The sequence below is a fragment of the Drosophila albomicans genome, chromosome 2R (assembly GCF_009650485.2).
Source record: "Drosophila albomicans strain 15112-1751.03 chromosome 2R, ASM965048v2, whole genome shotgun sequence".
NCBI lineage: Eukaryota > Metazoa > Arthropoda > Insecta > Diptera > Drosophilidae > Drosophila > Drosophila albomicans.
In genome coordinates this window covers 7,112,048-7,137,698 of record NC_047631.2, presented here as the reverse complement: position 1 = coordinate 7,137,698, position 25,651 = coordinate 7,112,048, and the positions used below count along the sequence as shown (strand labels likewise).

The 25,651-nt window shown below is 36.3% G+C and overlaps 3 protein-coding genes across 21 annotated transcripts in view; all 3 read left to right on the top strand.

Annotated features, from left to right (window-relative positions):
• Window positions 1-50: 50 nt before the first annotated feature.
• On the top strand, window positions 51-4,515 carry LOC117575423 (uncharacterized). Of its 3 annotated transcripts, XM_034259621.2 has the most exons (8): window positions 51-174; window positions 466-887; window positions 947-1,078; window positions 1,812-1,956; window positions 2,548-2,690; window positions 2,746-3,000; window positions 3,187-3,674; window positions 3,737-4,515. In XM_034259621.2, exons 2-8 carry the CDS (start codon window positions 488-490, stop codon window positions 4,043-4,045), a joined length of 1,872 nt encoding a protein of 623 aa, XP_034115512.2. In that variant the 5' UTR covers window positions 51-174; window positions 466-487; the 3' UTR covers window positions 4,046-4,515. The 3 variants fall into 3 exon arrangements, 2 of the variants coding, with proteins under 2 accessions (XP_034115512.2, XP_034115513.2); XR_007955427.1 differs by lacking the exons at window positions 1,812-1,956; window positions 3,187-3,674; window positions 3,737-4,515 and having other exon boundaries at window positions 2,746-2,894; XM_034259622.2 differs by lacking the exons at window positions 51-174; window positions 466-887; window positions 1,812-1,956 and having other exon boundaries at window positions 962-1,078.
• A 2,617-nt stretch (window positions 4,516-7,132) lies between these two features.
• Window positions 7,133-25,651, top strand: part of LOC117575421 (chloride channel protein 2) — a 24,374-nt gene continuing 5,855 nt past the window's right edge. For 2 of the 17 annotated variants that reach the window (XM_034259615.2, XM_034259614.2), the window contains exons 1-8: window positions 17,744-18,082; window positions 23,304-23,411; window positions 23,879-24,044; window positions 24,120-24,248; window positions 24,757-24,890; window positions 24,992-25,148; window positions 25,217-25,427; window positions 25,488-25,589. In XM_034259615.2, coding sequence (XP_034115506.1) covers window positions 17,759-18,082; window positions 23,304-23,411; window positions 23,879-24,044; window positions 24,120-24,248; window positions 24,757-24,890; window positions 24,992-25,148; window positions 25,217-25,427; window positions 25,488-25,589 — 1,331 coding nt within the window. In that variant the 5' untranslated portion in view covers window positions 17,744-17,758. Of the gene's footprint in view, window positions 7,890-10,098; window positions 11,348-17,680; window positions 18,083-20,318; window positions 21,244-23,222; window positions 23,241-23,303; window positions 23,412-23,859; window positions 24,045-24,119; window positions 24,249-24,756; window positions 24,891-24,991; window positions 25,149-25,216; window positions 25,428-25,487; window positions 25,590-25,651 lie in introns of those variants that run through there. The other 15 variants (XM_052008218.1, XM_052008217.1, XM_052008216.1 and 12 more) reach the window with 15 other exon arrangements.
• LOC117575422 (chloride channel protein 2-like) overlaps window positions 23,159-25,651 on the top strand; it is a 17,613-nt gene continuing 15,120 nt past the window's right edge. Inside the window, exon 1 of the mRNA XM_052008224.1 lies at window positions 23,159-23,240. The gene's annotated coding sequence lies outside the window, so the exon portion shown is untranslated. The remainder of the gene's footprint in view (window positions 23,241-25,651) is intronic.

Here is a 25,651-nt window from a genome sequence, read left to right as displayed (position 1 = left end):
CGATGAACTTGTTCCGAGCGATTCGATACTGATGAACGCGTGCTGTTCATCGATGGTGCCATCAATATTTCTCCACCTCTAACGTGCTGCTCGTTTTTGTAGAGAAAAATTGTGCAAAAAGTGCAAAAACAAATAATTTAACGATTGCAAACGAATTCAGAATATTAAAAAGAGGTAAATAACAGTGCAGCGATACAAGTGTTGGTTGTCTAAACGAATTTCCGCTGCTAAAAGTGTCTAAATAATATACTCAAAATCTGCCGCATGCAAGAAAAACGAGACTGCGGCGGTCGCAAAAAACCAAAATGGCGTAAGCGGCACCGCGCGGCGCAAAAAAAAAATAAAGGAAAAAAAGTTGCGGTCGAAAAAAGCAAACATACGAATATATGACAAAACATTATGTTATATTGCCAAAACCTTGTTCATGTTCTCAAATAACAACATTTATTGTTATTTTCACTTCAGGAATACAGACCATTTAACAAGAATGTCGAACGCAGACGTGCAGTATAATCAGGGATTTGGCCAGGCACAGGGCAACAATGATGACTACAACGATGATAATGATCAGCAGCAGGAGGACGATGATCAGTATGATAACGATCAAAACGATGGCGACGATGAGTCCAATGTAAAGATCGGAAGCGTCGGCGAAAGTCCCAAATTCATAAGACTTCGTGGTCTTCCCTGGTCGGCTACCCACAAGGAGATTCTTGACTTTCTGGTGAACGTGGAGGTGATTAATGGATCACAGGGCATTCATCTGGTCACCAGCCGTGTGGATGGCAAGAACACCGGCGAGGCTTATGTTGAGGTGTCTACGCAAGAGGATGTTGAGGAGGCGCGTAAACTCAACAAGGCAAGCATGGGACATCGCTACATTGAAGGTGAGTTTGTTGTTGAAGTTGTTTATCAATAATATGTGCTGATTCATGATATTTTTCAGTATTTACGGCCACGCCAAAGGAGGCGAAGGAAGCGATGCGCAAGACTGGAGGACATGGTCATGCTTTTGTGGTGAAGCTCCGAGGTTTGCCTTACGCTGTTACCGAGCAGCAAATCGAGGAGTTTTTTGCCGGTAAGTCGACTATCTATGTGTTCATCTTACTTAGCGGGCAAAGGAAAATTCTTAATAATATATAAATACAAAGATTGATTCGAGTGCATGTATAAATCCCATATTGTATTGTATTACCACTTTATTGCGGTGAGTGCTTTAAAAGTGTTGTTAGTCTTGGGCTCCTTTTGAGTTGAGTACCCCACGTCTGGGTTGATCGTGCATCCAAAGACCAGGGGCCACAAGGCATTCAATCGTTTTCAACAAACACACGCACACATACACAATTCTAACATTATTTTCGTTGTCTAACCAAACGTATAGATTTTCTTTTTTACTTTAGGATTATGCATCTCATTGTTTTCTTATTATTTAATCAAGTCTAAATTTGAGACTGATAATGTATCTCAGTTACACTCATTTGGATAGCAATTTCTAATGAAGTATATAATTTTCTTAACATTTATTTGAAGTCTGCACATTTGTAATTCAAGATCATTATTTCTTTGTAATGGTTACAAAAGCCTTGTATGAGGTGGCAATTTGAAATTGCGTGGCATCAGACATGCAAAAACACCACAACCTCTTTATATAAATATATATATAGATATATATCGACCACTTTCTTTTTCACTGTCTCTCTATCTCTCTCTTATTTCTATATATCTATCCTTAACCTTGCATTACATATAAATATATATTTATATATCTCTATATATTTGTATAAATCTTTGTTGGTTATCGTCATGGGCAGGGTTGGAAATCAAAACGGATCGGGAGGGCATACTTTTTGTTATGGACAGAAGGGGTCGTGCTACTGGGGAAGCTTTTGTTCAGTTCGAAAGCCAGGATGACACTGAACAAGCCTTGGGCCGAAATCGGGAAAAAATTGGGCACAGGTGGGTCTCCTACACATCATCATATAATTACAACTACAAGTTACAAGCTAAGTTCAACAACAACAGCAGCTGAAACATTCAACATATATTTAATGGTAACATGATATTAAACCAAACACATCGATGTTATACTTTTAAATTGTTGCAAGTAAATGAAAAAACAAATATGATTTTTAAGCTAACTTATATACATTCCTCTTTCAGTCATTAAGCAATTGATTAATTAAGCAACAATTTAATTGTGCAATTGTAGCACAGGCTATGGGTCTGGTTGGGTGGCTTCAAGCAACAAAAAAAAAAAACAATAAAACCAAACAATTTAAATGCATTTCTAACCACAGTAAACCTTTTGATAAGCTCTGTATAAAAAAGCCTTAATATTTAGCTTTTTATATTCTTATCAAAAGTCTCGCAATTGATTGTTTGTTTATCTAACCAAGGATGCACATTAATTCCGGATTATTGTGTAATTAACTCGCAAAAAAATGCCGCCGGCCATAGCATATTTCTCTCTTTCGATTTCTTCTCTTTAATAGGTTTTTTAATGACATCTAGTAATAATTGCTGCTCTTGTTTTTGTTCTGCTCCTAGGTATATTGAAATCTTTCGCAGCTCTATTGCTGAAATGAAGCGTGCCACGAATGGTGGAGGCGGGGGCGGCGGACGTCCTGGACCTTATGATATACGTGATCGTGGCGCCAATCGAGGCGGCAATGATTTTGGCGGACGCAATGGTGAGTGAGCTATTCTCAAAGGAAAATAGATTACTTAACTAATCTCTTTCTGCAGACTGGGGAAACAACGGCAATTTTGGTGTAGGCGCTAACAACATGTTGGGCTTCAATAATCTGCCCAGTTTAATGAACTCTGGCAACTTTGGCAACAGCTCCGGTGGAGGCGGTAACAATGGAGGTGGTGGCAATGGCGGCGGCAACAATGGTAATTTTGGTCAAAACTCTGGTAATTTTGGCAATTTCGGCAATGATTTTGGCGATTTTAACAATTTCGGAAACAACCGCAACAACAACAATGGCAACAACTTCGGTAAGTGGCAATTTCACCACGCTATTAAAAGAATTGATACCAAACCAAGTACATACAAACAATCAAGCTATTCCGAATTTATTTCAATGGCGGGTTCAATTCACCCGCACTGTAGGGAAGATGGTGCTTTGGATGAAGCTTGTATCAGATTAGTAATCCATTCTCTATATTCTCTTTTACATTCAGATATGCCTGGTAATTTTGGTAACAACGGCGGTGGTGGATTTGGAAACTTTGGCAACAATTCTGGCGGAGGCGGTGGCTTCAATAATGGCGGCGGAGGAGGCTCTGGAGGCTTCAACAATGGAGGAAACAACGGTGGTTTCAATAATGGTGGAAGCTCCGGAAGTTTCAATAATGGCGGTAATAGCGGAGGCTTCGGTAACTTTGGCAACAACTCCAGCGGTGGCGGCGGCGGTTTTGGCAACAGCGGATTCAACAGTGGAGGCGGCGGCAGCGGCTTCAACAACGGCGGAGGAGGCGGTTTTAATAATGGAGGCAATGGCGGCGGCTTTAACAATGGTGGCGGTAATTTTAACAATGGCGGCGGCAACTTTGGATCTGCTGGCGGCAATTTCGGCCCCATTGGCGGCGGTCGCAATAACGACGTCGAGTATTACACGATCCATATGCGTGGTCTGCCCTATAACTCATTTGAAAACGATGTGTTCAAGGTGAGTTGGAAATATCTTGCATTTTAAGATTCGCAGTTTTTAAATGCATTTTTCGCTTGCAGTTCTTCGATCCCATTCGTCCAGCAAATGTGCGAATCAATTACAACAAGAAGGGTCTGCACAGCGGCACAGCTGACGCCTATTTCGATACGTACGATGACTCACAGCTGGCGATGAAGCGTCACCGCGAGCAGATGGGTTCCCGCTATATTGAGCTTTTCTATGATGGCAAGACTCGAGGTGGAGTCAATGTCGGTGGCGGCGGCGGTGGTAATGGAGGCGGCAACGGCGGAGGTGGTGGTGGTGGTGGCATTGGAATCGGAGGCGGTAACAATGGCGGTGGTGGCGGAGGCTTCTCACGTCGCATTTGAGCGCATCTTTCAGATTAATTCCTTACATTTACATTCGGTAATGTAAACGCAAGTATTTCATAAGTTTTGTGGATCACATCCGCTTCCGTCGAGCACACCTCACCACCAGCATATACAAGACAGATTGACAATGTCGGGTCGGTAGTGCATAGAATTAAACTCTTCGAACGCATAAAACATGAAAATGAAACAAGTATAACGCATAAATCAAATAGTTTATGTATATTTAAGCAAACCTGTATCTATATAATCGAAATGGTGTACACTTGTACTTATGGTAATCGCAGATGTCCAAGAACCAGACAAACAATATGATCTTTAAGCGCAGCGTCAATTTCCCTTATTTCCAAAACAATCAATATCAAGACATGACAAAACTAAATAATTATAATATAGAAAAAACAAGAAAAGAAAACAAAAAGTAAAAATTGTAAACATTTGTAATACAATAAAGATGATAAAACAGAAAACACATTAAAAATAATTACAGATTTTATTGTAAGATGTGCATGGGATCACTTCCTTCTCCACCTATTGTCATATATAATAAAACTTGTAAGTGTGATTCTGGTACTATTCTTAGATTGCAGTGTAAGTTTGCAATATCGTTGAATTATTAATTCACAGCACTTGTCTCAGAATTCTCCCATAATTGAATCGAATGCAAGTAGAACCAAATGTGCCCGAAGCTGAAGCTTTCACAGTCCACGACCGACTTCAAGCTAGCTGCAAGTATTTTCCGGACAATACTAATTATCGGGTTATACTATACAGGCGTCTAGATCAGCAGTAGATATATGCATACGATACTACTATATGGAGACTTGGTCAACAAACGCCGTTGCACTTGCATTATTGTTTTTGTTGCTCTGTGGAACGCGCGCGCATTCCGCGAATGTGAATTTGTTGCATTGCAGTCAAAGTCAAGTTAATGGATCGATGCAAGGAACAGAAGTAGAGACGAGTGCGGTGTGTGTGGAGAAGTAGAGGTTGAGGTGATAGTTTTTAATTTAGTTAAACGTCGCTCTGGAATTAATAGCCCTCAAGTAAAAACAATTGTTAATACTGCAGCAAAAAGAAAAGAAACAAACAAATGCCTATTGAACACATTTTGTGTGGCATATTTGATGTAAATATGCAATATTTATTGTTTACATTGTTTACACATTGTCAGTGTGCGAATTCTAATGGGTTGTTTTTGCGATTCTACTTCAAGCTGAGCGTGAAAATGTGTTAGAGCTTCAGTCAATCATGTTAACTGAAACAGAGTGCTAAATCGAGAGTATGGAATAAGATAATCGCGCTTCTCATTTTACGTAATAGAATCTAATGTGCCACAATATAATATCGGAATGTGCAATCTGGAATTTAGATTATCTGCTAATTTAGGGAAATATTTGCTTTGTTTCCCATAACTTCGACTATAGTCAGGTGAATACGTAACATCGAGTTATTTATAACTTTTATAATTGCCTGAAAATTGTCGTCGTCAGACATCCCATAATTTACGATTACATAAATAGCGTAACGTCAATTGGGATTGTTTTATGTGCATCCCATAGAGCAGGCATTACTGTCAGATGCCATTGACAGGCCTTACATTTCACTTTCCTTCAAGAGTGTTGTACATCGACAGGTTTGTATCTTTCTGTCTCGCTGTCATGACAGATAGATAAGTTTTGGATGGCAATGATAATTCTCGCTAATTATGCCAATAAAATACATACCTACTTATATGCGCGTACATGCCCAAAAATAGATAATGACGGTGTCACTTTCCAGTACCTAGAGTATTTCTATAGCTGTGGGCTTGTCTATTCTACACTTAAGATCTTATTGTAAACTGATTTTCTGGGTTATTAGCTGCCAATGATCATATAATGCGATATAACGGACTGTGGGATGGGTTCCAATAGCATTGCGTATTTAAATTGTGAGCCTAATAAATTCACAGACATGTCTCAGAACTTGGAGTCGCAAAAATAAGCAAAGATTTTTACGCAAGTCGAAAATTATATCGTTCTAATCAGTTGCACCTATTTGCTGAGCTATTTATTCACATCGCGTTAAGAAAACAACGGAAAGCAGAAACAAATGTCATGCGATGTGGGTTTCAATACCCTGTATCGATAGAATGTGGTTTCATAAAGGTATTCTTGATTTGATTAACTGACCTCAAAATGTGAATACTTTTTATAACTGACCATTGTTTCATTCCTGTCAATCTCAAGACTGCATTTTATTAAACGAATTATAAAGATTCGCTTGCAGTCTATAATTGAAATCAATCCAATTTACGAATTACATTTTATAAAATTCACAAATTCGGAAGTAACTTAACTTAATTTAATAACTGATTACAGGGTATATCGTCGAAGGCAGAGCTTGAATTAGCTTTTGGTGTTATCGTCTGATTGCGTCGGCGTGTGTGGAGTTTATTTATGAAAGCGCTCGTAATTTATAAATCAAATCATTTCATGTTTAATTTAGCAATTTTGCTAAAATATGTGGAAACACGACGTCTCATTTTGCCAATGGCGTGTGCTCAAATCGCATAACAGGTGAAGCGCATTAAGTCTTTCAAACGAATATTTACCTGTTTTCGTTGAGATAAATGACTAAAAATTACTTCTTCATAATTTAGCGTTTTCTGTTTATTGATTATCTATAATCATGTCAAAACTTTTGTTGAAATCTCAATAACTTCGGAAAAATCTGTTTAGACAAATCAATAAAAATAATAATTTATCTCTATCAAAATATATCAAGAATTATGCATACTCGATTATTGCGGGTTTTTTCAATCCCATTAAAACGATTTGTGAGGTGTTAATGAAATTCACGTACGATAATTATTTATTTATTATGGCAAATAAAAGCAATAAAAGTGCTGAATATTTACGTAACAAGCGAGAATTGTGTCATGATATGAAATGCCTTTAAAAATGTGGAAAAAATACCTACGAGTTCATTTCGATATTTAAATTATAATTACAGTGGAAATGCGAACTAAGGGATAAATTAACTGCGCATTATCGTTATAAGAGAGAGAGAGAGAGAAAAAAACCCCCGACTATTAATACATTCATTGAGACACATTCACGACATGTTCAACAGCATCTTTTTTAATGTTACCTTTTATAAGTATTAAAATGAGAATTTGTGAATTTGTAATTGACAGAGAAATTGGCTCTGCTAATCGATTTAGTCTGAAACCGAATCACAAATTAAAATCAAGCTGGCGATAAAAACTTTGAAATGCAAATCAGCTGATCGCGACGAGCGAAAAGCTCCCGTTTCGTAGATCTACGTCATCAATCGGATCGGATCGGAACGGAACGGAACGAGCTGCGGCTGTCGCTGCTGCTGGCGCTGACCGAAGGTGATAACCGGGTCCGGAGCTCCAAACACCTAACAACAGCGACGCAACGTAACGCAACGCAACGTCAACAGCAGCGACGACGGCGACGACGCTAGCAGTCAATGCCAGAACGCGAAGCGGCCGCGTTGACAACGGAGCTGCTCTAGAATTGCTCTGCAGTTTCCTTTCCTTCAATCAATTCTCATGTACAACATTGGAATAGACTCCAATTAACGCGGCAACAGTGCGAGTAACAGTAAACGGGATCAATCGAAGCGTCAATCAAACGAAAACACACGGATCAATCAAACTTGTGCACAACGTTCGATCGTGAAGTGTGAGTGACAACAGTAACATGAACAACAACAACAAGCAACAGCAAATCAAAACACGCGCTCAGAGTGTGCGAGTTGCGAGCTGTGTTGTGAGTGAGCACAGTGGAACGAAAATAACAACAACAGGTGGCGGGCGCACCTGCCAAAGGTGTCTCATTATTTTTGTTCTCTTTTAAATTTGCATGCTGTTGTGTTTTGTTATTTGTATTTGGCTGTATTGGCTTTAATTGCTCCATTTTCATTTTATTTACATTTGAGCCAATTACTGTGATTGCAAATAACTACAATTAATGCCCCTTAACTAATAATTATTTAAATTAAATTCGTATAATTTCGAGTTCATTTGAGTGTCATCCAAAACAAATATTTTACTTGGACAATTTGTTAGCACTTTTATTTTGTGAATTATTGTGAAAATAAGTATTTTTGGCAGCCTTTGTGTGGTGTATTTTTGTTTGCGTCTGTGCTTGGTAATGTGTTTTTTATGTGTAAACAGTAGAGCCTCGCTTCGAACAACAAGCTGAAGAATCGTTCATTCTTAACACTTCTGGCCAAATACTTAAATTTCAAGTGTACTTAATATAAAGCTCACCTCTTGGAATGCCGTTTAGTTAAGAGTGGGCATAAGAGAGAGAGTCTTAACAATTGATGATAATATTTAAACAAGCTTTTGCCCACAAAACTAGAATACTACTTATTGATTGTCAGAACTAGCTTGGAAATATAGCAGACGTGTGGTGATTCCCAGAACTCTATATAAGAGAATTGCAAAACCGCAGCAGCTCGTTTATATTCAACAGACAAGTTAATTATAAACAACAATTTTCATTTCGGGACGTGTGCTCAGAATAATGTTGACACATTTCTGGACAGAAATACTCGGCATAGTGTATCGAAAGAAGTGCCATATAAGATGTTAACTAAATTTAGCACCTTGTTATACATGATCAAGCTGCAAAAGAGAAATGGAACAGATAACCAACAATAATTAAGCTGCGATTTCAAAAGCGTTAATCAACGAATTTCGCGCTGCAATAAAAACTTAATGGATTCGAGTATCAGCAAAAATCAGCATAGTACCAGTATATATGTATATGTATATACACTTATATACCATTAAATAATGCAGCTTTCTTGGTAAAAGTAAATAATGCCGAGTAAAACATCTATAAAAAAATGTCTGAAAACAAAAAGTGAATATTATACAAATACAAGTACTGTGGTTCATTATCAGGGCATGGACGGGCTAAAAAATACGAAAACCCGCTAAACCGCTTTTTACCGGTTTGTTGTTGTAACACTTATAAGAATATCATATGCAAATTCCCCGCTAACAGAAAGTTCCTCTGATAAGTGTAAATACGCGTAAATGCTTCAACACAGACGTAGGCAAAGTTGCAAAAAATAATGCGCCAGATTCATAAATCTATTCGAATCGGCGCCATAATTGTGACAAAAGATTAAAATAAATTAATAAATCTTATAAGCTAAATGCGTCCGTCACACGAGCCACACTCACTTTGCAATAAAGACATAAATTAAAACGCATTAGAGCACTTGTCTTGGGGGTTTCTAGGTTACTCAGCTTTGGCACTATGGTATGATAAGAATTTTTAGAATTTCGGGACTGCAAAATGGCCTCCAAAATGTGGCTCAAAGGTGTACAAAGATAATGACGGAAGTAAGATGATCTGTTTTCATAGTTGTTATCCGTTATACGCTATCTTCGTCATTAACAAGAGAACAAGCAAATTGTTTTCACACTGTTGATGTAATGCGAATGAGTTTGTTTTATTTACGTGCTAGAAAAGAGAAAATGTTTTGGTTATAAAACAAACACTAATATTACAAAAAAAAACACATTTTTTTATTCCAAAATTAACTAAGATCAAAGAAATAAATAAATAATAGTCCGTGTTTCTAATTTCTTAGAGTCGAATTTATTAAATAAATTTCGAGATATTTAAACCTTAATTTAATTTGTTACACATTCTCTTACTTTTTGAGATCGGCAATCCTGTTAATTGGTGTAAACTTCCTAGCTAGATTTTGTTCCGTTTCGCTGACGACCTTCAATGCATTCCATTCGCATTCCCATTCTCAGCTGTTTCACTTTCCAGACTTCCTCAGTAGAGTGCAGTCATCATATACGCATCTCTCTTCAGCCAACGCCAAACTCGTTTTGCATCCCGTTCTCATTTGCAAAGCGGCGCCACGTGGGTGGACTTGTGGTTTTGTTTTTGCGGTGGGAGCTGGCCATGCATAATTTAATTAGATTAGTTAATAAAGCAACTCATATGCAATTATTTATGGCCGCTATATACTTACAGACATCTATATATTTTACTTCATTTCAGGCAAGGCAATAAATAAATTTCCGCTGTGAGAACCAAATATTGAATATCGAGCTGAGCACGGTTAATTAGTTTTGGATATCGTCGTGGAAAACAGGTGCTAATTTCGGAATATTTACAGTTAATCCAGCAGCCAATACTCCTGTGTGTTGTCTCGACAAATTCAATAAACATAGATAGAACAGATAATGAAACTGTGATACATTTGCGATTTTGTTGTCGCTGTTGTTAATTAAGCCTTCACACGCTCAAGTGCGCCACTTGAAATCGTTGTACACACGTTCGTTCCTTCTCGCACCTCCCACCTCCCACACAAACTTACACACAGCATTATCGCAGTTCGGTCATACAAAAAGCGAAAGAGAAGCAGAAGGAGAGGGAAGAACACCAACACACTACGCTGAAGTTATCACCGTTAGGAGCAGCGCAGTGCAGTGCGCAGCCAGCAGTAGCAATTTTCCCAAGCGCACACAGCTCAGCTGACGCCGCAGTCGACGAAGTTTCGCAGCAGCAGCAGCAGCAACTTACTTACGCAGCGCATATTTTGTTTTTGTCATAAACGTAACTGCGCGACTGCGAATGCGCTTGCTTGTCGTCTGCCCCACTCCCGCATAACGGCACAACTTCACCTATACACTCACTTTGGACTCGAGCCTCTTTGGAATGCGTATGCGTAGCACGTGGATTGAGAGTAGCGTAGACTTCGACGACGACGTCGACTTCGACGTTCGAGTTCGAGTTCGACTCTGCGTCGTTATCAGCGTCGCTGCTGCTGCAAAGGAAGTCAGTCTTGTGACTTGGTGCAATAAAAGTGCAGCTAATTGAATTTAATCCACAAGCAAAAGGAATTTGATTTCATTTTTATATGTGCCGCATACGGACAGCGCGTCGAGTGCAATGCGGAAAAAGTGCAAGTGACAATCGAAGCAACAATAATCGCATAATAAGCGCGTCTTAACTGAAAGACAAGCAAAATTATACTCAATAAAAAACATAAAAAAAAATATAAAGCAGCCATTTAATATTCAAGTCTTACGTTAATTATTGTGATTGCAATTGTTAAACAAAAGAAAAATAAATCACCATGAAGATCAGCAGAAATGGACGCGAATCTCTGCTCCTCGTGCCCTCGCCGAACCACACGTTTCCCATACGCACGTGCTCCAACGCGTCCTCGATACGGCTCAATATGGGTCATGATCACGACAACAACGATGACGCCGAGGAGGGACTCGGCTACACTCACACCCTGGTAAGTTTGCTCTTTAATCCTAAATATTCTCCAATTTGCGCTAGTATAAATTCTAGTAGTTACCTTTCATGGGTTTAATGCTCTCTCAACTTTTTTTGTGATTGATTTTTTGATTTGTTTTATTTTTTATTACATTGCCTTATTTGTAAATCACAAACACACACTCAGTTCAATTGGCGACTATCACATGATAGTCTGATCATATGTTTAATCACAGATTGCACACATGATCAGCTTGGCAACCAGTTGGATCAAGACTCTATATGTACAACAACAACAACAACAGGTGTGGGCAGATCACAGCGCCACCTCGCACAGTTTTATTTTTATTTTATTTTTTTTTTTGTGGTTTGTCAGTCTGGTTTCTGCCCCACACCTGTTGATAGGCTTATCGAATTATTAATAACAGCTCAATGCGTCGTAATTTATTCCATTGATTCAAATTGATTTATTTGGCTTTACACGGGATTCCCCTCCAAACAAAATCAAAACAAATGCTGACTCTCTCCCACTTTTAGTCTCGTGACTTGAACTGATTTTGATACTCGTCATCTAAAGAGTAAAAGAGTATAATCACTAAGTGATGACTTATACTTTGGCAAATTTTGTATATATTCAAAATAAACGATAAAAAATAAACAAGAAAAGTCGAGTGTGTTCGACTGTGAGATACCCGCTACTCATTTTGAATAAAAGCAAAATATTGTAGGATTGTTCTCCAAATATACTAAAACATGCAAATTGACATATTTGGTATATTGATCTGGTACTATGCTCAATATATACTATAGAGTGCAAAATTTACCACATTGTCCGCCAAAGCAACTAACACCTAGTAAGAAGGCAGCAAAACATTTCTTTAATTACTTCAACAATTTTTATCTGATCACAAACAACTTTTTAGGAATCACAAAGACTTTAGTTATTAATGTATATACCAAAATTCGAATATAAAAAAAAATTCAGTTCTCTCTCTTATAGTCTCTGAGATCTAGACAGACGGACATGGCTAGATCGTCTTGACTTTTGACGCTGATCAAGAATATAGGGTCGACACAAAATTATAATACCCTTCTACGCTATGGGTAGCGGGTATAAAAACTAACAGTAACGAAACTTAATAAATAAGTGTGACTTACATTTTTAAAGATATGCAAAAAACCTAATTTCGAATTTCAAAAAATTCTAACTTGCGAACTTCTACTGTAACAAAACAAGAGTTTGGTATTTATTTGGTATTATTTGAATTACAGGGTAACCGAAAGAACTTCTTGAAAATTATAACGCGCTAAATTTGCGTCATCGAACTAAACGTAAATGGAAAATATGAATTCGTTTTGCTTTATTTTCAAATGCTTGTGTGCGGGACTTTGAAGTTGTTTGACCTTTGCGGCTTCTGTATGGAAATGCTGCGAGTAGGTCACCAATTTATCTGTTTGCTTAAGAATTATTCGTAAGTGTTTTGCTTGTGATAAGAAGCAATTAGCATGTGAGAGTTGGCCGAAAACAACGCATCGTTTACAGTGCAAACATTTACCAGCTGGTCTGAAGCCATTTTTGATGGATCTTAAATTCAGCCAGTGCTCCACATGTACGATCATTTGTAGTTCAAAGGCATTCCAAGAGATTTTCACTGTCAGATGACGAGAGATAAAGTGGCACGCGCTAGTCGAGAGATAACATAACTGATATTAATGAATCAACATAAATCTACACGCATCTCGTGGTTAAGTCCGGTGTAAACTTGTTTTATGAAGCTGCCAAGTTTAGTTATTTTCCTTACAAACAAATATTCGAATTCAAAATAGACTTTACCCTTTTTGCGACTGATCAGCTCAGGTCACACTCATAAATTTCTTCTAATCTCTCTCATTTCGTTTATTACGTCTGTTGATTGATTCCGAATTGATTGATCGTTTTAAGCTGATGACTGCAATTTTGATATTCATTAACTTGATAATAAACAAAATTGGCCACAGCAATTTGTGTGTTACCTTGAAAAGTGTAATAAACCATCCAAATTGTTTGGGCTTCCAATTAGATGTAATACAACAAAAACTAAAGTCATAAATACTATAAATATTTATTTATTATTATTTGTTATTTGCACAAATGATAACAACGAGCACAAAAGCTCATTTGTCATTAAGTCAGTTAAATTCAGTGCATTAATTACAAAAACCCAAATTGCTATTCGATTGTTCTTTTAATGACTATAGTTTTTTCTTGGCTTTGACGCATTTTGATATCGTTCTGCTTGGGATTATGGACAGCTTTTAAGGTTGCCGCCGCTAAGCAACAATTGCGTTAATGAACCTTTGTAGGTTTTATGTTTCATGAGCAGGGCTAAAAGCTGTTTAAATATGACTTTCGTTAATATTTTCAAGCACTTTTCAAATTAAAATACATCTAATGTGCATTACTGGGCGGATGAGTAATGTTAAAGTCATCAAATTATTTCAGTGATGTAACGTATACGTAATATTGTAATATCAACTTTTCTATTAATATATAACTCTTTTATATTTTTGATAGATCTGATTAAATTGATTCATGTAAATAAGAGAATAACATTGAAGTTTATGTAAAGTAATTAGCACCTTCGGTCAAAAATAACTGCTGCTAAACAGATGTGTAAATCCATTTGAGTACTTAGTAATTTGCACCATTTTTTGAAATATCCGAAGTGAAAGCCTTGTATGAGTGTCACCATAAATTCAATATAAACTGTCTGAGCATTTATTGAAAAGCCATAAATTGAGCTGACGGATTTGATTACTGGCTTATCGGAGGCTACCATTGATCCATCCATCAATCAAAGGGGTTTCGCTATCGCCAATCACTTTGATTTAGTGGCGAAGATAGGCAGAAAAATCCAATGCGATTTGATTTCTAGCTTTCAATGGAGAGCCCGATTCGTAGCACTCATTGATTATGAATGTTTATGGTCCGTTTATTGTTTAATACAATTAACAATGCGTTTTATTGTGGGTCTTAAAAGCTGGCCGACACCTAAACACAGTTCGGATGCCAAACAGTTGGGAGAGTTGTAAAAATGAATTGTATTTAAGACAAATTGACTATTTGTTCAATTTGCATGGTATTTGCGCTTACATAATTCCCCAATTTATCTGCAAAACCTATGCAAATATTACATGTGTTCCATATTTGCACAGCGATTTCAATGAATTTTAATTAATTTTCCTATTCGCTCTTTCTCCCTGCCTTTTGCGATCTTGCTCTTTCACTTCTGTTAAACTTTTGCACAGTTCAACAGGTGTTGTTATTTTTCTTTGCTTGTATTGACGCCATTATCTTGGCCAGATTTTTGTGGGTGTTAAAGTTCTATGGGGCTGAGGCCCGAGGTTTCTGTGTCTGGCGTTGGAATTGCGGATGCTGATGCTGCAATCATCAGTTGCCCTGGAATTGTTGCCAAGTTCGCGTTGTCTTCTCGCCAAAATTGTTAATTCTTCTAAAACATTTTAATAATCGACTAAAGCATTATGTTTAAAAGAAAGGTTTGTGATTATTTCGAAAAGTGTAAAGTTAAATAAAACTTAGAATATCTTTATTCATTTCTAACCTTCTCGGGTCAGATTTATATATCAAAATCGAAGTTAATTGTGGCAAAAGTTTTTGGATATACGTGAAATTATCTAAATCGTCCTTTTATCCTAATACATTCGTACAATCCCAACACGTATTTTCTGTGATTAATGGGTAATTCTCTATTTAAAGTGAAAAAACATATACCACAACATTTTTTTTTTTATTTTGAATAAAGATGAATCTTATAGCTCTTGATTAACACTTTAATAAGTGTTAAAAATGATTTTGCAATTATTTTTCAGTTTTAATATAATTGTAAAAATTAAAGAATTCGTATGCAAACAAAAAAAAATTGAGGAATTTTTATACTTTATCGTAAATCAGAAAAAGTTCCTAAATTAATTGTAGCTCCTAAATATAATATAATGCAAATGCAGAGCTATAAGAATTTATCTCAATGAGGACAAAACTTATTTTCAGTGACATATATCTCAAAAAGTGTAAAATACATACATTTCCTGTTGTCCCGAATAGGTTATAAGAATTTAATTTTATTGAAGGACGTAGGCATGCGGCCATTAATAAAATATTTAATAGATGCATTGGTAGGTCGTTGTTGCGTATACTTAATTTTTAGAAACTTATTATTAGGCTTGATTAAAAAGTGATTTCTTCTCCACATTTAAGTATTTTTCATTATTTCGATTAATGAGAAATATGTTAGCAATACAAATTTAAATCAGATGGGAATTTTATATTCCTCAGCAATGTATTTTTTTTCCAAAGAACTAATTAATTTAATAGATTGATTAATCGAATTAAATTAAAGATAGTAATTAATAACTTTAAAATTTAACGAATGTTTTCTAATGAGAATATAATGAATAACATTTAACTTGTTCTTTATATAAATTTGCTAATAATAAGTAATTGCTTCACATTATGATAAAGACAACAGAATTTGCCTGACTTGCGCTTTGCTGATAGATTAGTCGAATACAAATGATAGCGCTGCTTGAGAGCTCTGTTCTGTTATTATTTTTTGTGTGTGGAATCGCTCTTAAACAGATTGAGATCTCTAGACATGTTAAATGTCTGTATAAGTGAGCGTTTATCTGGTCGAACGTATTGCCTATAGTATTTGTCTCTCCATCGTGTATGTCTGAATTGAGCGTAAAACTAAAACAAATACTCGACATTATCGCTCTGAGTAGTAAATTCGTTCTTTTTGTCATTTCTAATCAATCAAATGTGTTTTGCTGCGCTCTTAGTTCGACTCTCTCTTAGATTAATAAATTTCAGAGTGAACTGAATAAATGAATTGAGACATTTTCAAGTGATTATTGTCTCTGATATGAATTCAAATATTCATTAATTAATATTGAAGCTTGTTAACCCATGAAATGTGAATTCTTCGTAGTAGTTCCCTTGTAGTAGAAACTGATTTAATCATGTAATAGAAATGACAGACAATCCAATTTCAAAGAGCTTAATCTGAATTTATGACTCTACGCCAGAATAATGAGATATATTCTTAGTAAAAGATTATAAATTCCTTACGCTTGATATTAACATATTACTGTGTCAAATTTATTCGCGTCATGTCCTTCAACACTTTCGAGTGGGTGACGATTGGATTCATTTGTAATTGGTGGCGTTGATTGCCCCATCCAAATTGATAATCCTCATCGTGAGCGTCAGTGTATTAAACCCATTTAGGGTTAGGCGTATGGCCAAATGACATTAATGCCGTCATTTGGCCAGGCGTCGACAGAGTCTTAAATTGAGCAATTCAATCAAAGCGAAACTTTGCCCAGTTACAGAGATACATTTATATCTGAGAAATGCCGCATAGACAATAGCAGACATGTGACTCGGTGCCATGTGCATAATCCACCCACCCGCACACACCACATACACACCGCACACACACATACACACAACACATACATACACCACACACACACATACACAAAAGTATTCACTTGTTGAGATTAAAGTAAGATGATGTCGTCAAAAAGCAGGCTCAATTTGAGTTGCTTAAGTGACATGGCACAGTGGGGCAAGTGCATTGAAAGCGTCAATGTTTATTATAATATATTCAAGATTTCTAGCACTTGCCCCACTGTGCGCTGCGCTTGTTGTCAACCAAACAAACGACGAGCATTTTCACTTTTGCTCTAGAACAGGCGGCAAATTATTAAATTTATGAAATTTTATTGATGTTTTACACACAAACTTTGACCGCTCGAGAGCTGCTCGCTTTTGCCCATGTGTGTGTGTGTGGGTATGCATGTCAGTGTGTGTGTGTGTACGTTTGTATGTGGGCAAATGCAAGTAACACTAAGTATCTAAGCACTTGAGACTGGGATGAAATCGCGGGTCGCAGACTCTTGCCCTCGTATTGGTGTACTAAATTTTTTAGAATCTTGAATCTTGAGTTTAAACGAGACAATATCGGTCCATCTATGGATATGCGAGTGCATAACGAGTGTGTCACAAATTTCTCAGTTGAGCTTAAAACTTTGTGCGAGTCGCACGCAGCAAAAGTATCTCGCGGATGCAGTTATCGACTTCGACTTTGACGGGAGGAAGAGATTAATTAATAGCACACATTGCATAACTCGGTCAAAAATCAAACAAATGCTTCTGGCCATGGCAAATAGCAACAGCTTATAGTGTTTGATAATTGGCAAAACAAAAAACCATAGCAAAGAACAAAAAAACCGAATAAAGGTTCTTAAGCACATCCGAGTCGTTGTCGTATCGATATTGATCGTTTGTTGTCGCGTTGCGTCGCGTTCTCTCACTCTCACACACACACTCTCCCCCTCTCTGGATTCCCCTCGATAAACAACCGCAATGGTCTACTTTGCCAGCCGCGACAATCGTGATCGCAACGGGAAAGCCAAACAGCACGTTGAACGGATCATACACGATGAAGAGTTTGGCGAAGAGAATGTCGAGCTGGTCGACTCCGAGTGGGCAGACTTCGAGAAGTTCATTCGTCAGTTGCGCCAGAGACGCAGCAGCAACATATCAATGGAGGCGGAACTGAGACATGTCCAGCGACATCCCAAAGTCAAATCACAGGCCTTCTATCCTTGCCCACCGCCAACGGAAAATGGACCCGACTCTGACTCATCGTCCGACGATGACGATCCATTCGGATATATCGACACTCTTGTAAGCCTCAATCCAACTATAAAACTAGTGTAAATACTCGAGCATAGGAATTTTACATATGTATATTCATTTACTGAATAGAGCACTGAACGTCATTGGTAATCTATTTTATTGATAAGATTTCTTGCCACACACTTGCTCATTCATTTGGGACTTGGTAACTCGTTCAGCGACAACAGCATTATCTTTATATCTGACTTGAATAACCTACACCTCATAAAGCCAATTGGCAATAAGCGCAATCGTCTGGTTAGTGATTATTCGTCTTTTATAGATCCCATCAACTTTCCCATTAAGCGATTTGTATAATTCTCTTATCGGCATTTTTAAATAAACCAAACTACACTAATTTCCATGCTCTGAGATTGACGTACTTTGATTTTGGATATCTATATTGTACGAAGGTTTTATAATTAGATCTGTCTTGTAATTAACTACCAATGCTCTAAATAGAACACGTAACTTTTATCAAATGATATTAAATCTCATATCTAGATAAGCATTCTGTCGAAAAGTTTTTTGACGCTGACGCGCCCCTGTCATATTTTTATATATTTTATAAGGGAAAAATACCTCTATTTAAACTTTATTAGACTGTCTTTTTGTACTTTATTGAAATTTGTTATGGGATTTTTAGACAAATCAGCTATGGAATTTTAAAATCGAAGTATAAGGAAATGTAATCTATAGTCACTACATTGAAATATTTTGAATTATTTCGATTTATCAAAGATTTTCAGATTTATTTTTTTATTCTTTCAAATCTCTATGAAATGTTGTTTTAAACTTTGGAAACTTAAAAAAGATTAGCTATAAAATTTTTAAATTTTAGTATTCGCTATAGTGAAAATATTGAAATATTTAGTAGTATTTCAATTCACACTTTGATTTCGGCTTTGAGAATCAGATTTATTTTATAATAAATAAAATTTTGTTTATTCTTTCAAGTCTCTATGAAATTTTTTTTAAGCTTTAGGAAACTTACTATTAGAAAGATTAGCAATAGAATTTTTGAACTCTAGTATTCGCAAATGTAAGCTACAGTCATAGCTTTAAAATATTTTATAGTTTTCATTTATATTTAAATTTTTCTATTAGAGGAAAAGTCTCAAAGTTGTTTAAAGCAACTAAAATTGAATTGTCTTTCTTTTAATTCCCTAGTAAATTTTGTTATTTTATCAAAGAAACCCAAGTATCTACAAATGCTACCTATAAACAAGGATAGGATTGAAATATTTTAAAGTGTTTCAGTTAAAATTTTAATATTGCCTATCAGAAAGCCTCTGGCATCTTCAAAGTTAATTCATAGTATCTAAAATGTACTTCTTATCTTTCTTTCAATTCTCTATTCAATTTTGTTTTATGTTTTGGGAAATAACATAATAAGAAGCTTTTGACTTTTGAAATTTGAATATGCGCAGAATAATAGATTTTGATATTTTCGATTTCACACTCTTCGAAATTCCATTGATATAAACGTGCTTATTCCTTTCATAGCATTCCGAGAGCTACTCATAAATTAACATTTTTAAAAGCATATTCATTATCTTAAAATAGGGTATTCACTTTACGGTAATAACAAACAAAAATACCAATCTTTTCATGTTTTGCTTCGGTACTTCTGTTCTTGTTCCCCTTCCGAGTTGATGCACAAGCAATAAGAAATAGTGTGTGAATGACAAAGCGAGCAAAAAAGAAATTGTTTGCTATTTTTAATCGGATTATAATGAATAGTATTTAGTGTTTATTATAAGTTAAGAAATTATTTCTTTGAAAAAGGTAGTAGGCTGCAAAGAAAAGGGTGACCAAGCTCATCAACGAATTTTTACTATTTGGCAAATGGAAATATTACAAATTTATTGGGAAATAAGAATTGAGATTATGAGATGAGAGTTTCTTCCATTAATAAGTCAATCTAGAAATGGTTTTCGAATTTATAAATACAAGTTTATTCTTCATTTTTCTAAATCAGGCAATGGATTATTAATATTTTAAAGCTTTCGAAATTTATATTTATTGAATTTGAACTGTTTTGGTATTCTCTGCATTCTGATTTTTACAAAAAAGTAGCAAGATCTCGGAAAGCTCAGTGGAACACTTAAAAAGTTTATTGTCGACCGATTTGGCATTTGGTAGAAAATCGACACAGCTGGTTACCCTGGCCAATGCATAGCTTTGTGGGTCTAGACGGAAAGAAAATTTCTATAATTTTTCACACAAACGGAAAGCTCGGCAGCGTCAGTTTCAGTTTCAGTTTTAAAAAAGATTTCGCAAAGATTACAACGTTGTGTGAATGTCGGAGAATCATAGTCGAAAATCAATAAATATTTGAGCAAAATCGTTAGAATCGTTAACTGCTCCGAAAGTGTAAAGAAAATCGAGAAAAATTGAATAACCTAGTGATGTTGTTTTGTTGTGATAGAAACTAGCAAAAGTTTTGCCAATCAAAAATAAATCAAATTATTTGCAATATACTCGTAATTTGTGATAAAGGCCGTGCAGCGGTGTCGAGAAAGTTAAAAATAAATTGCAATGATATTTACAACTGTTGTGCTGACGAGACGGGTCTCAAGGGCAGCGACATGTAATTACGTCTTGCAATGAGAAGAAGCAAGAAGAGCAACACGGCCGAAAACTAAAAATAATTGGCAACAAAATGCGAAACAGAAATTCGGCCAACAGCCCCGAAGGCATGTCAAAGGCCGTAATACGGATTTATGCGACTGACACGAAGCACGGCTGCTGCATCGATAGATAAAGAAGACAATCAAAATCAGAAATCAAAAGCGAAATACGAATAGAATCGAAAACGCAATCGAATTCGAATACGCATCAACCGTGTGTTGACTCAGTTCCAAATCACTTGCTGCTTCATGTTCAACAACAGTCGCACTCACCAGGATGAGTACATTCGCGAATACGCCTTCGAGCCGGAGCTGCTGATCAATCGCGAGGATTATCTGCGCGAGGAGCAACGCCACAACGCCCACAAGTTGCCCTCCACGCCCGTCCGCCTGCGCTGGGATGAGGCCATTGCCAAACAGAAGCAACAGCAACGCAAACAGAAACAGAAGCGCACATCCAGCCCCGACAACAACACTTCCAGCACCCAAGACGATGACAAGAATCAGATTGAGTTCGAAATCGAGGCTTTCTACTATGTAAGCAAGCCCATACAGAATACATTCTCATCTGTATCTGTATCTGCATTGTTATTGGTATCTGTATCTGTATTCGCATGTCACCATATCCAAGAAGACAGACAGACCTTCGCCCAGACCTCTGGGAAATTAGCCATGCTCTTGGCTTGTCTCTCTCTGTATCTCTTCTATTATTGCCATGCCGTGTCGCACTTCCTCTTGCTGTTCCCCACCGTCGCATAACTGACGAATTTCCCGTTTATTTTTATATTTATGCTCTTTGTTTTGACCGTGACATGCTCAAGCACACTACAAACACCTTTCTTTTGCATTCTCAATTCTCGATTCTCATTGCGTTGCGTTTTGTTTTCGCTGCGTTCTGTTTGCTTTTTGCTACCTATAGCTTTGAAAATTTAACTATTAATTTAAATACATTTGATTTGCATTTAGGTCAATATTTAACACATTTTCTGCACATATTTTCATAGTAGTTAGATTGAAGTTTATTGACTCTACCGCAGAAATAACATTGGCAGTGATTATTCACGCAAACTGTAATTAATCACTAATTAAAATAATTATAGCATTGCAGAAAGTGACTAAGCTAGCGATTTGCAATAGCACAATACTTTTAGATATTATTCATTTTCTCATAATTATAAAACATATAATTTTTAGTCTAATATTATACCTCACATTATTAATATAATTTTTTTAGAAATATTGTGGTTCATGGAAATGATTCTGCAAACTGACTCCAAAATACAAAAATGTATCATTTAAATATTTGCAATATTATTTTAAAAGATTTTTCTATATTAATTAACCAAATTTTCTCGAATGGTTTTCCTCAGAAAACTTTCATGTCTATACAGAATATTCAAAATATTAATTTCAAGTATTAAATATCAGATTCGAATCTTTAAATTTGTTTATGTAGATTTGTTATATTTTAATTTGAAATCGAAAAAATATTTTTCTCTTTGAATTTCCGAAATTTTTTATTTTGAAAATATTTTTAATTTTGTGCTTTACAGTATTATATTTACAATTCTTAATTATGTTCTTCATAGAAATATGTTTATTTAATATAAATTTTAAATTGCAAAGGGTATATCACTATTCATGTTTCCTTTTTCTTTAAGTATTTGCTTCAGAATATATTTCTAATATTGTTTTAAACAGTATTAAAAGTTATTGCAAAGTATAAAATTCAAATCGTGAAACGAATATATTAATTTAAAATTTCTAAGTGCATTACAAGATTAATTTAATATTCAAATTATTTTGTTCAGCAAATATTTAAAATGTTTGCTATGCAGTATTAATATTTCCTCCATTTATCAAATTATAATCTACATTTCATATGGTATAAATTCACCTACTTTATAATAAACGCTCTAGTTTTGATGCAGCCGAGTGTGTTGAACTTCCGCATTTGTTTCTCTACAATATTTTAATACCTATATATGTATATATGTGTGTATATTTGTATAATGAATTCTCTTGACAACTTTATCGAGCATATAACTGCCTAATCATCTGGTCGTTTGTTTTGGCTAGTCTTTTATTTTCTTTTATTTCGTTGCCATGCTGTGGATATAGCTGTGATGCTGTGGCTGATGCTGTGGTCGCTTGTCACTTTTTGCACCTATCTATAAATGTTTATGGGAATTTCCGTATATAAAAAATCGTTTCATGACGAAAATTCACAGGCGTAAAAACTGTTTGCCTGTTGGAAAAATATTTGTTGTTGGCATTTTTTTTATATATTTTTTTTTTAGTTTTTGCTTTTTGTTTTGTTTATTTTAAAAGACGAGAGTTTCTGTGTGTTATTTATAATGAATATTGGACTTTTGGCTGCTGCCATGTGATCAACAAGTGAAACGCATCAGTAAGTGTTTAGCCATCTCCGAGGATGGTCTACAGCATTTATTTATTTATATTCTTACGCTTGGTTTCTACATACTATATTAATTAAGAGGCCATCAACTAGCTATAGACAACGCAATAATCGTGTAAGACTCGTGTCAACAGTGATTAAACAAATACTGACAAATATTATGTGATTTTGTTTGCAGATGTATGGTCGTTATACGAAAGATCTAGGAGAATTTGCAAAAGATGAAGCCAGGAAACTCAAGCTACTCGAAAAGCGACGAAAGCAAGAAGATAAACAAAGGAATAAGGTAAAATTGAATAGTATTTTCAACATTACTAATCATGTGACAAAACTACTTAATTCATATAAATACTTGTGTATATATTCAATGCAAACATAATGAGCAAAATATACATATTCAAAGGTAAAGAATTCAAATGAAATTCGAATGAAATTCACTTGACATCAAATGCTTGCTATTCATGTTCAATGGCAATGGCAACAAATTATGCCATGTACTCAGACTCGGACTCGTACTCGTCGTATTCATAATACACTTGCTCGCCATTTTGATTTGCAAATATTTGGCTGAGATCCCAATCCCATTGTCACAAGTGTTTTCAGACACAACATCTAGTATTCACGATGCATGCAAAGAATATGAGTGCGAGTATGAGTGAGTACACGCATGTAATGTGTCGAGAAAATTTTGAGTACTTTGTGAATTTGGAACGCATCAGTTTATAAAGCAGCAGTGCTGGGAAATATTTACAGGAACTACTAGGCAAACGAGCGACACGAATAAAACGCATCTCATCATGGGTCTGGAAGCATACGTTGGCACGTTTGGGCGAGGATTGGGTGTTCCTCGCCCTGCTGGGCATCATCATGGCCCTGCTCTCCTTCATCATGGACAAAGGCATATCGATATGTACAAATGGTAAACTCAGTCCAGTAGTTGCTACTTCCGTCTTTCGATTGTATTCTCATTTAACGTTGTCACTTACATTTGCAGCTCGTATTTGGCTGTATCGCGATCTTACCTCACAGCCCTTCATACAGTATATTGCTTGGGTCTCATTGCCGGTCTGCTTAATATTATTCTCAGCCGGCTTTGTCCATCTCATCGCACCGCAAAGTATAGGTAAGTCTCATCGATTATATTTACTTAGTCTTTAACTTACTTATGCTGTGTAGTTTTGATTATTCATGTAGTTGTTTGGGTTTTCCAAAGCGAAAAGAATTCCAGAATTCCATGATACCAAATTAATTTTTTTACTTACTTACTTACTTCGATGGTTGTTTAGGGAGATAGGGTAAATGCAGTTCTAGATTCGATTTCCCAAACAACAGCATTAACTACTAGACAAATGTTAATACTAACTAACTATACTATATAAAACTTCCTTTTGAGTACCCAACATTTGAATGTACCACTGCACTCCGGCAGCTGCCCGCACCAAGCGCACTTGGCACCTCCAACAACAAGAATATATATGTGACAGTCCCTTGTGTCTATATGTTAAATACTCGATTTGAATTTTTGTACAAACTTTAATCTCGATTACTAACCCAAAAGCACTGCGCGTATGCTCAATGCATCTATCAAGAAAGCAAAAATATTTATATTTAACTACTACCAACCCAACTAGGTTCCGGTATACCTGAAATGAAGACCATTCTGCGTGGCGTTGCACTGAAAGAGTATCTCACATTTAAGACATTAGTGGCCAAGGTAATTGGTTTAACGGCAACTCTGGGCAGCGGTATGCCATTAGGAAAGGAAGTAAGTATGAAAAATTGATGCCACATTGAGCAACAGTCGAACAAACACTCATTTAATCATTCATTGAATGCATACATTTTTGGAAAACTCTTGTATTTTAGGGTCCTTTCGTACATATAGCAAGTATTGTAGCACAATTATTAAGTAAACTCGTCACATCATTCCAAGGCATCTATGAGAATGAGTCGCGCAACTCGGAAATGCTTGCGGCAGCCTGTGCCGTCGGCGTTGGCGCATGCTTTGCAGCTCCCGTGGGTGGTGAGTAGATTTCGATTTGCAGTACCTTTGATTTGAGTTTGGCAAACAGCAACAGCAATCCTCTGCAGGCGTACTCTTCAGCATTGAGGTAACCACCACATACTTTGCGGTGCGCAACTACTGGCGCGGCTTCTTTGCCGCCGTCTGTGGTGCGACGGTATTTCGCTTGCTCGCCGTCTGGTTCCAGAATGCCGACACTGTTCGTGCTCTCTTCCTCACCAACTTCACCACCGAGTTCCCCTTCGATCCGCAAGAGTTGTTCGTTTTCGCCCTGATTGGGTAAGTTAACATTTCCTTTAGAATTCCTTACTACTTTAATGAATATTCACTATTCACTAGCTTAATTTGCGGCTTGGGTGGCGCCACCTATGTCTGGGTGCATCGGCGTTATGTGCTCTTCATGCGCTCCAACAAACGCATGAACAAATTCCTGCAGAAAAAGTGAGTAAAGTTGACGAATTGCTAAATTACTATAAACAAAGTATTAAGTGTGGATTCAGTTT